Source organism: Convolutriloba macropyga, chromosome 8 (assembly GCF_964194025.1).
Source record: "Convolutriloba macropyga chromosome 8, txConMacr16.3, whole genome shotgun sequence".
NCBI lineage: Eukaryota > Metazoa > Xenacoelomorpha > Acoela > Convolutidae > Convolutriloba > Convolutriloba macropyga.
The window spans coordinates 9484820-9502121 of NC_134475.1; the positions used below are offsets into that span (position 1 = coordinate 9484820).

At 29.8% G+C, this 17302-nt stretch overlaps 1 protein-coding gene across 1 annotated transcript in view; it reads left to right on the plus strand.

Moving 5' to 3' along the window:
- The window catches only part of LOC142344358 (NACHT domain- and WD repeat-containing protein 1-like), a 309470-nt gene extending 292421 nt beyond the window's left edge, over positions 1-17049 (plus strand). The window contains exon 10 of the mRNA XM_075395946.1: positions 17007-17049. Within this exon, the coding sequence (XP_075252061.1) occupies positions 17007-17049 (43 nt within the window). The remainder of the gene's footprint in view (positions 1-17006) is intronic.
- The last annotated feature ends 253 nt before the right edge of the window (positions 17050-17302 follow it).

The following is a 17302-nucleotide window of genomic DNA, read 5'->3' on the forward strand; positions in this document are numbered from 1 at the left end:
ACTACTGACTCATTATCAAATAAACAAAAACAATTGAACAAAACACAACTTGTTGACCTTTTGAAGTCATTGTTTGCAACTTCAGAATATGGCCAGACCCACATCCATTAAATACCTTTCAGTACACTTTGCCTTGTTGCACATTTGTTTGTGGTAATAGTGTGGCAAATTGGTCCCAAAACAATAGCCATTTAAGCAAACTTAACATAGTTCATTTGAGTCTACGTTAAAACATTATTAAATTAAGAACCATAACAAGGTGAGTCCAAAAGTTGAATTTTTGATTTACACGCTGTAAAAACGATTAAGGGTTCTTTCGACTTTAGCCACCCCAAACCCGCACTCCCCGGTTGGTAGAGGGGTGGAAAAGTAGTATTTCCCATTATAACCCCGTGAACGAAATAATGGTGACCAGATAATATACTTATGGTAATGGGGGGGGGGGGGGAGGAATTCGTTGTATGCCCAATAGGATCGGGGCTATAATGGGAAAGCGAGGACTCCAGGAACGAATTTAGAATCTTTAGAGTCGATATAACCTAATTTTAAACAATCATATGAATTCTTTTAAAGACCAAAATTCAGACAGGTGTAATTCTTGACTTTGTGTTTCAGTGACCAACGCTGGAAATCGGCCTTTAGAACTGGCCGGCGGAGTAATGGAATCTACAACCACCCGGTGCCTGAGAACAAATGGGGCGAACATCCGAGGAAACAGACATTGACTTGACCGAGAATTAAAAGCATTGACTGGGGTGCTTTTCAGCGCCAGCAACCAGCCGATTCAAAAGGATTCCAAAACGATGTCCAACAAAGCCGGGAGTAATAAAAAACATTAAGAAAAAATATGTAAAAAGATTTGCTCGAACTTTAAAAAACGAACGAAATGAAAAGATTTTTGAAGGACAAACGATTATAACAAAGCACGATTGTCAATTATTACTGCTTTTTGATCACATGCCTATTACTGTCCGAAACCTTAACGACTTGCCTTGTTTTATCGTTCACTCACTTTGTGTTATTTACAGTACTTTGCCATGGGAAAAAAAAACAATTTTTTAAGATATATAAAACAAAATCAAGAATTTTTTTCCCTCTTACTATAGACGTCAATCTTTGAGGTCTTAAAAATGGTGGCGGTTTTGTGGTTATTTTGCTTTCTCTCATCTCTCTCGGCTAATGAACCGCAACATTCGGTCTAATTGGTCGATTTTCTTTTCAAAATGACGTAACACATTACGTCACCTTTACTTTCAATGGTTGCGTCACAACTATTTGCTCGTGCGCGCTTCGTGACCAATCACACGACAACGTTCAGTTGGATCGGGAAGTTACGTAAGACCCAGCAAAGTACATTACGCAACCGAAATATCAACATATCAGCGTCGACTGAATTATTCAGTCTTCGTTTTTTGTCGTCTGCAATTATCAAACTACAAGTTTGCGAATTGGGACGAAATGAACAAAAATTCGGCCTCTCAGAGAGCTTTTGGGTTCACGAAAATGTTAGGCCGAGCCCGAATATCGGTGAAAAAAGACTCATCGATTGAACATTGATCTTTTTTATCTCCTTTTGGTTGTTTGGAATTTTCCTTTTTTAATTGTAAATATCTTCAAGGAAAACTTGGTGCTAATTTTCCTCATTGACGATGATAATAAATGATAATGATTTCTGTAAATAGTACAGTCAATTGCTTATAAGTAATTGCTATTTGAATTATTATTTTAGCTGCGTTATATTCCTTCAAATAATCGCAATAATATTTGACCAATTTGCTTCAAAAACAAAGTTTTATTTAATCATTATATAGCTATTTCCTTGCGTTCACTAAGCAAAAAGATCATTATATATTGATCCATAGGAACATTATAATTAAACATGTTCTTTGATAAAATAGCTCTGCTATAGCCGATCGCAAAGAAATAACAAAAGTTATTCCATATAATAATTTATGAAGCTGAAATTTATGAAGCTGAGTGCTATAGGAATAGTTTACAAAGCGTACGTGTCTAAATAAATATAAACTTTTAAAATTTCAAGTTTCACAATATTTCTGAAATGTTTAAATTATTTACCAATTTTATCAATTGTAACTTGTCACTGTAAAATGATATTGTCTTAAGAAAGCTAATAAAAAGTTTTCGACGTATCCTTTGAAGTTGAATTTAATCTTTTCCTTCTTTTTTCAACATTTAGATCTTTTCCATCAGCTCACTAGATGTAAATTACCTTTTGGCAATTTAAATCACAGGGTTAGGATTGCCGAAAGATCAATTTGTTCCCCCTTTTGCGGAAATTGATTGGTAACAATTAGAGGGGGAACAGAATTTTCATGTTAAACGAAACGGCCGCGGCTCACGTGAGTTTTTGCGTAGTACAGAATGTTCCAACGTACCTCTGAAGCTTAAAAAACTGTGCCTTTTGGAGAAAGTTCTGCACAGTGTTCGTGTGAGAAAAAATTAATTAGTACCGACGTGATAGAAAATCTATGGATATACAAAAAATTAAGTATACATGGAAAAATTTAAAATTTTGTTGAAAGAAACTTAAAACAAATCAAATGAGCTTTCGGCGCATCTCGCTCATATTTATGATTATCAACATTCAAAAAAATTTCACTTGCTTGCCTTTTTCTAAAATTAATTTAAAAATACAAAATGCAAGCACAACTTTCTTTCTCAACTAACCACTGCGACAAAAATCGACCAAAATTCAGGACATAAGGAAGGCTGCAATGAATCTTTGTTAATATTGAACGACTAAGTACTTCGCCAACGCAACAAATTTTCTCAGTTCAAGCAATGATACATCTCGGTCAGAATGCTTGATTAAAAAAGGTGTAAACCTTGGTTAGATTTTAGAAAATGATCTGAAAAAAACTGGGAAAAAACTGGCTTTGGTATTTTACATGGTGGAGAAAACCAATAATCAAATAACCAACTTCAGTAATTATTAGGTGTATGGCTGCTTCTGCAACATGGACTCGCGAGCGCCAGCCTTACACCTATTACTCTATTTCTCCTCATATAAACAAATCCACTAGTATAGCACTCCATTTTCCCTTCAAACTTTTTTCAACACTAGCATTTCTTGTCTTAGTGCAATCCACTAATAGCGAGTTAATCTGGTAATTATCCCTTTTCAATCGGATAGTTCGGGCTCTATCCCCACTACTGCCAGTGGACGTATCCCAAATAATAGTACAAACAGTGAGACCGTGTAAAAAATAAGTAAAAGCAATTTTCGAAAAAAAAATGAAACAAAAGTACCAGCTTAACTTAATGATTACATAATTTCTTTTAATTTTATAAACAAGAGCAGAAATACAATCTAAATTAATTGCTACAGAACCGGTATGAGCTATCACTACCTCTCATACCTTTATCATCAAATGGGACTATGCCGTTTTTTTTATTGTTCTTTTATTTCTATATGGTGTTTCCTACTATCAATAGTATAATTGGTTACATGTTTACTTTCATTATTTTATAGAGTTTTTATAATCTTCAATAGTAATTTATATTTTATTAGTAAACTTATTTATTCGTTTTTAATTTTTTCTCTTCCCCACGTTTAACAGTAGTGTAAAAATGTGCTTTAGCTCTAATGAAACAGGCTTCTATAATACTATCGTTAGGTATCTCATCTTTCATTTTACCTCGCTCAGTGTTAATCAATATGTCTTTCATTTTATCCATCTCATTATTAAAAGTACTCCCATCAGGTGATTTTGTTTTTATGAATATACTATCAGTATCAGTAGAGTGATAACTACAGTCTAACTCTTTCTCAAACGAATCAAATATAGTTTTATAGATAAATAGCTTAGCTCTCTCTAATATAGCAAAACCTATAAAACTAAATTTATCCAACCTAACATTAGCTCTAATTATATTTACAGCCGGAAGGTCATCATCAAACTCAATAGCATACTTGAAGTTTTTGTTTCTTTTCAATTTAATATAAATATCTACATCATTAGCCTTCTCCAAATCGTGTCAGTTATACACATTTTCACTAGTCTTACCATAAATGCATTCTTCATTAGTTTAAAGAAAACATCACCAAAATTATCTCCTCTAGCTTTAGCTTTTTTCCTTATCTGTCTATTAAACTCTATATAGGGTCTTAACCACTCATTTTTTTCATATTGCAATTCATTTTGATTTGTGACTTCTCTTACTTTATTTCATGATCAAAGTACTAATGGAACATCTCACAATCAATCACATGTTCTTCTTCTCTAAAATTCTCTAAACATCAACTTTTCAATTGGTTTTATATATTTTTTGTTTATCATTTTGATAGTCTGTAAACTGCTCAAAACTACTTTGTGTTGTTTCACGAAAGAGTGGATACTTCTTCGTCGTTTGTTCTAGATATTTATTATTTTTAATATCTACAGTATATATATATATATATATATATATATATAAAACCTATGATACTGTTTTTGCTAGAGCTAAATCGAGTATTATTTTTATCATGACATACACTAATCTCAACAGTAGTTAAAGATTGTACCAGAGCAGAAGAACAAAAATGATTTGAAGTCTAAACATTTTAAATAGTTTTGTTTATTTGTATAATCTGAACATACTGTTTTAATTTACAATTTACATGACAATGACCTAGTTAAAGCTAACCCACCTCTTATACTTTTTTGGTATTTTATCATAAATATTAAATTTTTCCTCTTTGTAATATTTAAGTTTAACATGAGTAAACTTGAAACCGCATATTCAATTTAAATCAAGACTAGAAAATGTATAGCATGGATCTATTTCAAAAAATTCTGAACATCGAATTAAAAATCTCTCAAATAAATTTACTGCTAGAAGCGGATCTGTTTTAATATATAACATCATATAGTCTTCTATTGCGTTGCAACCACCCTCTTTCCAACACCTCTCTGCTTGCTCATTCTGTTCATCTGTATTACCAATTTGTTTTTATCTTAGAAAAAATTGCATCTTTGGGTGGTAATTGAGTCTCAATAAATTGGTCGAGACAATGTAACAAGTCAACTGGAAAAATATCTTGGCGTCTCTCCAAATCATATTTATTTATTTTTTCTTCATCATTCAATGTTTTACTTATAGCATATAAGCTAAGTGAATAGGAGAACCTAAACATATCCAATGCTCTAATATAATCCGTATCAATATTAATATAAATTTCATCAGTTTTAGCTAACACTTTAAGTCTAATCTTCCCTGCCAGTTCGGATATATAGGTGATTAGCAAAATTAGTTGAACTATATGAATACATTGGTAAAAATTTTTTCTGAGCATGGAGGTTACACTTATTGTGAGCTTAACCTTATTGTGAGCAGTCTAAAAACACCATTTACGTGATCGTGATCTCTTACACAGTCATCGCCTTGTTCTTCTTTACAATAGTAACACACAGTAGTAAGTGGAGCAGCAGCCTCTTCTTTAAGTGGTATGTCTATTTTAAAAATTTTTTTGTTTATTTTAATCGTCAACTCTTCCCACAAAACATTTAATTATGTCTTCACCACAAAATTATTCATATTTATTTTTTAATATTTTAGGATAATCACTTAATATAAAATCCACATGCAATAGGAATATGTCTATTATTTACTAATTTATATTCAAAGTCATATACCACATTGAAATGTACTCTGTTTTTGTAATGATATTCGTCAAACTTTAGATATTTACCTTTATGACATGTTCTTCTTCCCATATGAGTTCCACCACCAGAAAACAATTTCAAATGATTATTTAATGCATCATCAGCTTGAAATGATAGATAAAATTTTAGACGTTTATAACACTCATGTTTGAATGATTTTCTTGATAAGAATGATACATGTTTACATAGGAAGTAATGCTTATCAAAGCGAATTACATTACATCCTTTCGGATTATTATGATTGACTAATACAGCATTAATAGTCTTGTTTACTTTTCGATTGAGCTTATTAAATAATACTTTATCTTTATTTCATTCTCGTATTTCCTTAGAGTGATTTAATCCATAAGGGGTATCACCTTAGGTAATTTTATTTCATCAATACTTTCAGGTTTTTTAAAATTACCATCTTTTTCAGGTTTATGCTTTGCGTAGTGAAGATTAGCGATCAAACACCATAGTCAACCCTCTTCATCATTATTCTTTAAGATTTTTTTTTAAATTACATATAAATGGGAGTTCTCCATAAGAACCACCAGTAGGGTAAAACCTGTGTATGTACATAGTCCTTTTATCAAACCTATGCATAGTCCAACCAGACTGATTCATCGCTTGTTCTTCCATTCCAGTTTCCAATCACCCGTTCAACAACTCCAATTCATATGGACTATTATCTTGTCTAGACATTAGTCTAAATGTGAATTCATGTTCTTCTAGTTTTTCATCAAAAGATTTTTGTATTGTACTACATCAAAGGTGTTAAACTTAAGATGCGGATGAATATTATATATTGCTTCCAATGCTTCTAAGAACTTAAGATCTTCATACTACATACTCTTATTTGATTGCGTCTCATAATATGATCTATTCTTAATTCATTAAAATTTGATCTCCACTTTTTATCTGCTCTACTCTTATATTTATCATTTTCTTCATGTCGTGTAGACTTGTAATGATTTTTTATTTTTTTAAATTAAGTATTACATATCTTACCATAACCTGTATTTTTATGTTCATGAGTCCTCGACCATGTTTCACCATTCTTAGTTAATTAGGGCTGTGACCATGTCTCACCATCTTCAGTTATTTTATTATCTTTAGCTATATTAGGGTCTTTAGTTATATTATTTTCTTTATCTATGGTATCATCTTCAGTTAAATCTCAAATATCTTTATTCATATTTTTTATCTTTAGTTATACCATTAACAGTATCCTAATACATCTTTGTCTTAAATTGGGTCGCTACACTATGGAGTAAACTTACATTCATACCGATCACCACACTTTATTAGTTCTTCTTTAGTTACACTTACATTAATCTTAGGTTTTATTCTTTCTACATGTCTATTGTAACCATTATCATCATTTAAATAAATACAACAACTATCACAATAGCCTAATCCCCAAGATCAAGAAACTGCTGATCTATCTTTCGTTCAATATAGTTATTACTATGACTTAAACCCTTCTCCTTATTAAGATCAAAGCTATGGTTTCTAATAGTTAGCTTATAGTTCTTTTTATGCCTAAATGAATTATAATGTCTGTTTGCATTATTAGAAAAGAATGACTCAGAGCAATATCCACAGGTAATTTTAATTGTTTTTTCCAGTATATTGATCACCCTTGTTTTATGTCAAATTTTGAAATAATATTTTACAATTTTCCATATCTAAAAATGAATAATACAAAATGCGACAAATCTAGAGATCAAGGCTGGCGTTAGAGTTTTGACGAGTGTCAAAGTAAACCTTTAGCTTGCTTTATATGTATGGAAACCATAACAATTAGAGATGAACTTAATCATATGAGTAATTGTCATAGTCATCCACACCAATATCCAACAAGTAAAATGTGTAAAAAAAACATTTTCTTTTTCTATAGATTTAAAAAATTCAGTTGTAGATTATGTGTTCATCTCCACAGATACAGATTTGAGCATACTAAACATAGATTCATTCAAAAAAAATGCTGAGATGTATAAAATAAATTGATTATTACCTTATCAAAATGAAGTGTAATATCGGTATAGATCAACCATGAAGGCAATGTTGTGATAAATGTTAAAATTTTGGATAGTAATTTTAACCGCTATGTGTATTTTAACCGCTAAGTTTAAAAGATAGGAATTTTGTTAATCATTATTAAAACATTATAATGATCTTATTCAATACTTAACCTGTGCAATGTCTAAAGTAAATCAACCTATTAGTGTTTTATGATTTAAGAAAACTAAGTGTAGATTTTGTGCTTATTTACATAGATATAGATACAGACACAACAAAGATCAATTCAAAGAATATGCTGAGAAATATGATATTAGAGTTCGTTTGGATAAATGAAGTATAATAGCTATTATAAAGATTAGACTATATCTAGAAAATACAGATTGATCTATATCTACAAATAAGGATTAGACTATATCTAAAAAAAGATTATATTATATCTAAAAACATGATCTATATGTAAAAGTAAACAATACACTGTATCTAAAATTAAGATTGATCTGTATCTATAAATACAATATTGATCTATATCTTTAAAAAATACTAGACTAAATCCTATAAATGAAGAGTGAACTTTACCTATAGATAAGACATATATCCATATCTACAAATAATTGTTGAGCTATATCTATAAGTAAAAGTTAGAATCTAAAGATAATTAAAGATTAGACTGTATCTGCAAATAAATAACAATATCCTTATATTCAGATATAGATTAGGCTATATCTATAAATAAAGATTAGTCTATATCTACAAGTAGGGTTAGGACGTAACTTTATATAAAAATTAGGTTATATCTATAAATAAAGATTATTTTCTATCCATATTTTACAGATAAAGATTATTCTTTTTCTATATATAAAGCTTATTCTCTTGTTATAGATAAAGATTAGCCTATATCTATAACTATATCTATAGATAAAAATATTAAAAGACAAACTAAATAAAGATAAACTATATCATATGAGTAACTATTACAGTGATCCACACCAATATCTATCATGTAAAATGTGTAAAATAGTGAAAGATATTTCATACTATAGATTTAAAATTTTCAGATGTAGATTATGTGTTCATCTATATAGATATAGATTTGAGCATACTAAACATAGATTCAAAGAAATTGCTGAGGTGTATAAAATAAATGGTTTATTACCTTATCAAAATGAAGTTTAATATCGGTATAGATCAACCGTGAAGGCAGTGTTGTGATAAACCTTAAGATTTTGGATAGTAATTTTAACTGCTATGTGTATGAACAAAAATTAAATGATAGGAATTTTGTTAATGATTATTAAAACATTATAATGATCTTATTCAATACTTAACCTGTGCAATGTCTAAAGTAAATCAACCTATTAGTGTTTTATGATATAGGAAAACTAAGTGTAGATTTTGTGCTTATTTACATAGATATAGATACAGACACACACCAAAGATCAATTGAAAGAATATGCTGAGAAATATGATAATAGAGTTCATTTGGATAAAAGAACTATAATAGCTATTACAAAGATTAGACTATATCTAGAAAATACATATCGATCTATATCTATAAATAAGGATTAGACTATATCTAAACAAAAGATTAGATTTTATCTAAAAATAAGAATGATCTATATCTATAAGTAAAAAATCGACTGTATCTAAAATTAAGATTGATAATATCTATAAACACAACATTGATCTATATCTTTAAAAACTATTAGACTATATCCTATAAATGAAAAGTAGACTATATCTATAGATAAAATAAATATCTATATCTATAAAAAACTATTGATCTATATCTATAAGTAAAAGCTCTATCCATAAATATAGATAAGACTGTATCAACAAATAAATATCAATATCTTCATCTTCAGATATAGATTAGGCTATATCTACAAAAATTAGTCTATATCTACAAACAGACATCAGACTATAACATTTTATAGAAATTTGGTTATATCTATATATAAAGATTATTCTCTATCATCAGTTTACAGACAAAGATTATTCTTTTTCTTTAAATGAAGTTTATTCTCTTGTTATAATTAATGATTAGACTATATCTATAACTATATATATAGATAAAAACTTAGTCTACTTCTATAAATATTTCTACAACTTTATCTTTAGATAAAGATTAGACTATATCTATAACTATATCTGTCGATAAAGATTAGACTATATCTATAAGTAATTAGACTACATCTATATCTATATCTAGAGATAAAGATTAGACTATATCTATAAGTATATCTCTAGATTAAGATTAAACTATATCTATAACTATATCCCTAGATGAAGGTTTAAATGTGTCTCTAACTATTTCTATTATTATAAGTATAGAGAAAAATTGGACTATATCTATAACTAAATCTATAGATAAAGAAAAGACTAAATCTATAAATTTGTCTCTAAACAAATAAGTAAAAAAATGAAGCTCAGGCTATATCTAAAAATAGCTATAGTTACAACTAAAATTTTTTTTTAATTTACCATATTAAATTGAGGTGGATAGTAACGGTAATTGTTGATGTGATAATTATTTTCTCTAAAGTATACTATACATTTGATCCATAATAAGATTTAGGGAAAAGCCTTAAAGGATATAAATCTCCCCAAGTAGAACAATATGAAATGTATAGACATGGCTTCGTTATATTCGGATTATCCAACACATGTAAAACGACAATCATTATAGACCATGTTAAACTATGTGATAATGAAAACGTCTTCTGCTGCAACAAAAAGGAATGAAAAGACATACAACATATTCTTGTAAAGATCTTGTTCTATTAAACAATATGGAAAACTTTGCTAATGGCTTTTTTAAAATTGATGATATGGGTGCAGATAATAGAAAACTGGCAGTAGATCTATTATACTCAAAAGGAAGACAGCATGGTTTAATTGCAATAACTGCTGCTCATACAGTAACAGATCTTAATCCTAAAGCAAAAGATAGTTCATCAAATTCTTATATTACATTAAAAAGTGTTAATCCATTCAGTGAGAGAGTAGAGGAAACTTTTAGCATATCAGAAGCTAATTTATCCAGATACAAACATTATGAATTTCGTATATCAATGTATAATATGAAGAATAATTATTATCCTAAATTAGATAAAAATCAAAATATTGATTCTGACTCTACAGTAGATGATAATGATATTGATGAATGTATAGATATAATTGAATTTACCGAACCCGAGTTCGAATGTTTTGGTCCATCTCTTCTAGAAAAATTGATAGAAACAGTTACTTTTAAAAAAGAAGATCAAATGTTTTGAAGTTGACGAATATATAGAATCTAAAGATATAGAAAGATCTTTTGATTTTTGGAGACTATATACTAATGTGAAATTTGTTCTTAGAGAGAAAAGTAGTGCAAAATATACACGTATAGGTTTTGGAGGTGGGGTAGCAATAGTATATGATATCTATTACAATTATTTTGCTGATAAACCAAATGAAATAAAATTGTAATGGTGGTATTGATTTAAGTAATGTTGAAAAATTTAAGGTTAAATTGACTAGTCGTAAAAATTTAAAATATGGTTATGGTGCTGAACACAGTGAGATATGGTTATTTGCTGATAACTACAGTGAGCTGAGACTTGTTATGGCTGAGTTACATGGTCTATCAATTTGCATTGCTTCAAATTGTTCAGATGTTTAGAAAGAAATGTTGATATTATTGTTGAATACTGTTGTTCTAAAGAGCGTGTTTTAAATGACCATTATGCTAATGACCACCCAGTATTAAAAATTGGGTGTATTTATTGCACATCCATTTTATATATTGACTATCACTATAAAGATGAATTTTGGGACGATTATTCACCCAGTTATGCAAGGCAGTTAAACTAAATCTGATGCAAAAAATCTTGATAAAATTAAAGATAAAGATAAAACTAAACGTAAGATTTGTAACACTGATGTAAATAATGATTTCGATATTCATTATGGTCATTATATTATTGAATAACCCGATTTATTAACTAGGTGTGATGTATTTTAGGCTCCAAAGTTTGGTGATTATCAGTATGTAGACATTTTTTAGCAGAAATGTATTATAATGTAATTAATAATTATAATAATTGTACAGAATCCATAACAGATATTATTGATGAAACTCTGATTATACAGCTAAAACAAAAGAAGGGCTTTAATTCAGATAAAAAATACACCTATTAAATTGAATAATTTATTAATTAATTGTAAAACTGAAAAAAAGAAAATTTTAAAAAAACAAATAGTATACGTAGAGATTGCATAAAAGATAAAATTAATTGTTGTATTTCTAGCATCCCTATATTTAGATAATAAATAATCTTAATTGGTTTATATGACTTTTAAAGTAATCCTATAATTTGACAAATAGTATTAGGTGGACTGTGAAAAGAATTATGTGGCGTAGAGGAATGTAATCTAAAATTATCTGACCTGGGTTCTTTACAATTGCGCTGGATGCTCAATTATAATTTATTCAATATAATGCAGATCATTCTAGAATAATCCCCTGTAAGCCACATAAATCTTCTCAATGTCCATATAATTCTAGAAGTCGAATTATAAGATTATTTAAAAATTTATATAACCCAATTAATACTAGTTATAATGTGGAAGATGCTCAATTGTAAATTATCCATTATAATGCAGATTATTCTAGAATAATCCCCTGTAAGCCACATAATCATAATACTTTTCATAGTCCAGATAATCCTATGAGTCGAATCATAGGATTATTTTAAAATTCATATAATCCAATTAATACTAGTTATAATGGGCAAGATGCTCATTTGTAAACTATCTAGTATAATACAAAATATTCTAGAATAGTCACTTGTAAGCCACATAATTCTTTTCATAGTCCATATAATCCTATAAACCGAATTATAGTATTATTTTAAAATTCATATAAACCAATTAATACTAGTTATAAATAGTATAAATGGTATAATCCGTATTTGATACTTGATTCCTGATGCTTAAAACCTAATGATTAATTAAAAAAATTATTGATAAGACTACAATCCATAAGAAAATACCCATTGTTAAACCATTTTGTTGAACTATCTTTTTAAACTAGCTTCTTGGTGATTCCTTTTACTATGTTCTTTAGGTGATGATCTACATATAGTGATAATACAAATGGCTCATTTATTTTCATTTTAACGCAATGTCTACATATACAACTTGATTTAAAAAAATTACTTTTTCAGTTTTAGAAATAATTAATAATTTATTTAATTATATAGGTGTATTGTTTATCTTATCAAAAATCAAATGATCTTTCTATACCTTTAAATTTTATGTATTCACCTAAATTAAAACTTTAGCTCTTCTCTTCTAAAAGTAACTGGTCCTGTTAGAGATGGACTAAAATTTTCGAACCCGGGTTCGAGAAGCAAAGTTATATCTATACATTTGTTAATATCACTGCCATCTACTCTAGAGGCAGAAACAGTATTTTTCTTTTAATCTAATATATGATAATAATTATCCCCCATACTATCCATACTATGCATTGGTATGCCAAAATCATGGTTTTTGTATCTGAATAAATTAGTTTTTGATATATTAAAAACTTTTTAGTGTATTATAAGCTATTGATGAACTATCTATTGCTTTAGGATTAAAATATGTCACTGTATGAGCAGCAGTTATTGCAAGTAAACCATGTTCTCTTCCTTGTGAGTATAATTCATCTACTGCTGGTATTTTTTATCATCAACGATATCATCAAATATAACAGGGCTATTTGCGAAGTTTTCTGTGTTGTTTAATAGAACAAGATCTTTTCTAGAAAACGTTTTATAGCCTTTCGATTCCTTCTTGGAGTATCCTTCTTGGATTAAAAATTTCAAATAGGCCAAAACAAAATTTAATAATTTTTTTTGCTTTTTATGTAACATGTACCTTAAAATTGCGTATTGCTTTTCTTGCAATAAAAATTTTGTTGAAGTTCATTCAGTTGAAATTTAAATTTCGATTTTCTGCCGTTCTTTTTGTCACCCAAGCAGTCATTTTTTTTGATCCAAAGGAGCGATATATAGAGTGCTGTTGCTGAACCAGAACATCTGTGTTTTGTATTTTTTGGGGCTTCTGGGGTATCGAGCTTCATGGGTTTTGAAAGACCTTTCAATACAAGAAATCAAACATTATCGTCTGTAGCTAGGCAGAGACAAGATGGGGTCTTTTTATAGCCTTAAATTCTATAGAGCTACTTATCTCTTAACCAAATCTAGGAAATACTGAGGGATAATGTAAAACTTAAACTGTTACGACAAAACAAAAAGATGTTTCAGTGGTCGAAAATACTGGTATACTCACATTATACACAATTTTCACTATTTGGTGCGCTGAAGGAGTAGTTTTCGGAATAAATACGTTTTTGGGAGTACGGATTTTGAATTTGATTGCAAAACGTTTTTTTAAAAGTTTTCTGATAAAGGACAGCTTACAGGGTATGTCAATTCTTTTGTCTTAATTTTTTGTCATAAGATTAGCCTTACGCTTTTATTTCGCGCCCAACTTTACAATAAAGATCGGATTCCAGATGGTTTTGGAAGATTGAAAAGTATAGCCGGAAATAACATAAGTGATGCCTTACCGATGAAAATTATAAATGTCAATGTAAAGAAAACAAAATGATGTATGAATCCTTTTAATGATACTAGAATCGTTAAGTTAACCAACTGGTCAGAAATAATGAAGTCGGAGGTATAAAATGAACAAAAAATAAATATTCGATTGAATTGATCTGATGTACTTGCAATCTTCAAAAAGCCAAAGAACAGAGAAGACGCGTAAGTGGTTTCGGAGATCAGATTATATCATAGGAAAATGGAAACTGAGCAAACCATATTCCATTATGTATTAATGCAGTCCATTTCTCCTCAATCAATCAATTTTTATCTGATAAAAGATATTACGTGAATTATTCCAGTATTTAAGAAATAATAATTTTCGCCTATTAAGTTTAAACTGCAATTAAGTTAACACTAATTGAAGTTTGAGCATTACTTTTATGCCGTATTTTCTGCCACCCAAGCAGCCATTTCCATTTGATCCAGAAGAACAATATATAGAGTGCTGGTAACGGGCCGGCTCTTAGATGCTGATTTTTGCGGGTTTCGAGTTTTTTGGGCTTTGTTGGGCTATTCAAATCATTTAATTGAAATATTATTCTCAAAATTAAGGTGGACCCAACTTTTTGACCTTAGGGACTATAGAAGTACTTATTTCTACGCGAATATTAGACTTACCAAACAATAATTTAATTGAACTTCAAGATTGAAGTTCAAATAAGATACCACTAATTAAAGTTTGAGCGGCAATTTGATGCCGTATTTTCCATTTCATCCAGAAGAGCGATATATAGAGTGCTGCTGACGGGTCAGTGCATTGGCGCTTTGGTTTTGGGGGTTTCGGGGTTTCTGGTCGGAATCAGTGGTATACATATGATAATGAATTGAGCAAAAATTTAGAAAAGTTCGCTAATGAGGATAATTCTAGTCAGTTTTTGCAAGGTTTTGCAAGATGGAAAAGTTACGGATATTAGTTTTATAAAACTGTAGAAACAAGACGACTCTTTTAGTCTAGTGACAAAGAACAAACTCAAATCCAATTAAAATTTTCGAACGCAAAAACTTTTTCAACTAGATTAGATTGTAGTTAAGTCTTTCGTGCTAGCTTTACTTTAGCTCTTAAAGTTGATAGGTATTTAAGAGACAAAAATTAAAGGTAAGGTGGTCGATCCGATAATGCCTCTTTTTTCGTGCAACAAAAATTGCATTTTTGAAAAAGACATTAAGTGGACTAACTGGAATTGAGTAGTGAAGCCCCGGTATGAAATGAACAAAACGAAAAAAAATGAATGAAATTGATTTGATGCAGTGGCAAGCTGCCAAAGTTTCAAAAAACAGAGAACACATCCAATTAAATAATAAAAACAGGAAACTGCACACACTTTATTTCATATTGTAGTAACGCACCCCATTTCTCTTGAAACGATGAGTTTTAGGTGATGATTAAAAATGTTTCATGAACTATACTATTATTAAATAAATTGATTTTTTTGCTATTTTTACAATAAGTAAAAAAAAATTGCGCATTTTTTTTCGAGTGATAGATAATAACTTCATTTAACTTCATTCAGCTGAAGTTTTAATTTCAATTTTCTGCCGTTCCTTTTGCCACCAAAGCAGGAGCGATATATTTGATCCTGCTAATTAACCAGTGCATTGGTGTTTTGTACTTTTTTTTACTTCTGGGGTTTGGAGGTTTCTAAGTTTTGGGGAACATTCAATCCGACCAATCAAATATTATCAGTAGCAAGGCCGACACAATACGGGGTCTTTTTTTATTGCCTTAAGGTCTATAGAGCTACTTGTTTATACGCGCGAAATAGACCTACCTTACTCTGTGTGACCAACCAAATCTAGAAAAAGTGAAGAAAAAAGCACAATTTTTCCGACAAGACGAAAAGATATTTCAATGGTGGGAATCAGTGATATATGCAGGGTATACACAGTTTTGACTACTTGGTGCGTTAAAACGGTAACTTTTAAATGGATATTTTTTGGAGTACGGAATTTGAAGTTGTATATAAAACCACCGAGTATCCCGGGTATATGTCTCAGTTGTGCTACTTGTTGTTGCTTTTGTGCTGTGCTTGGAAGCTCATTAAAATTGTATGTAATCAAATCTTTCACTTTGTGATCAAGCTTTTTTTTCACCGTTTTGAGGCCTAATTTTTTGAATAGTTTTGGGGGATTAACGGCGGAATTCTTGGTTGCAGTCTTTTTTAAATTGTGTTCTATGCTCTTTCTGATCTGTGATTCACTTAAGAACAATGATGTGAAAAATTTTGTTATAGTCGAAAAGCAAATTGACTTCTGCAAAAGAAAGTTGTTCCTGGCTTGTGCTCACTTCTTTTCTCGCTTTTACCTAACCGGATACTGCGCCAAAATGCTCTCCGACACTCCTTAACCAGTCGATTTGCTGATCTTGCATGATTAGCAGCTTCGGGAAATTTTGCATAATCATAAGTTTACGTTGACGCCCCTTTTTATATTTTGATTCTAGATTAACGCAACTAAATTAAATCTTAGAATATGAGGATGCACAATCTGAACTCTAGCATTTAATTACCTTATAAAATATACCTGAGCTCAACGGCTCAAATAATTTTGTAAGAATTTTTTTACCTTAAACTATTAAAGTAATCTTATTTGTTATCTTAACTAATAAGGAAATATTTTCTCATATTTTAGAAAGTTAACGTGATTTAAGGTTAAATTTAAGGTGGTTCCCCTTGACTTTCTAGAGAATTTCAAGGCAATTTCCAGGTAACATTAGAGAAAATTGGGCAACCGTTTAAGGTATGTGAATGTTGTTTAGCTTATTTTTAATTCCCGTTTGCTTCTTGTAGGGATACTACTGGAGGTTTTGCAACAAATTCCTCGTCGCAACAAAAGCTCTTATTACATCATGCTGCTTTTGTTACAGCTGTATAGCCATATATTAATTAATATTGCTTTAATACTTAAAAAAAGCAATAAATAGATAATATAATGCGCATTCTATTGAACAATTTGTATTGGGTTTAGTCAAAACAATATTGATTGTTGTTT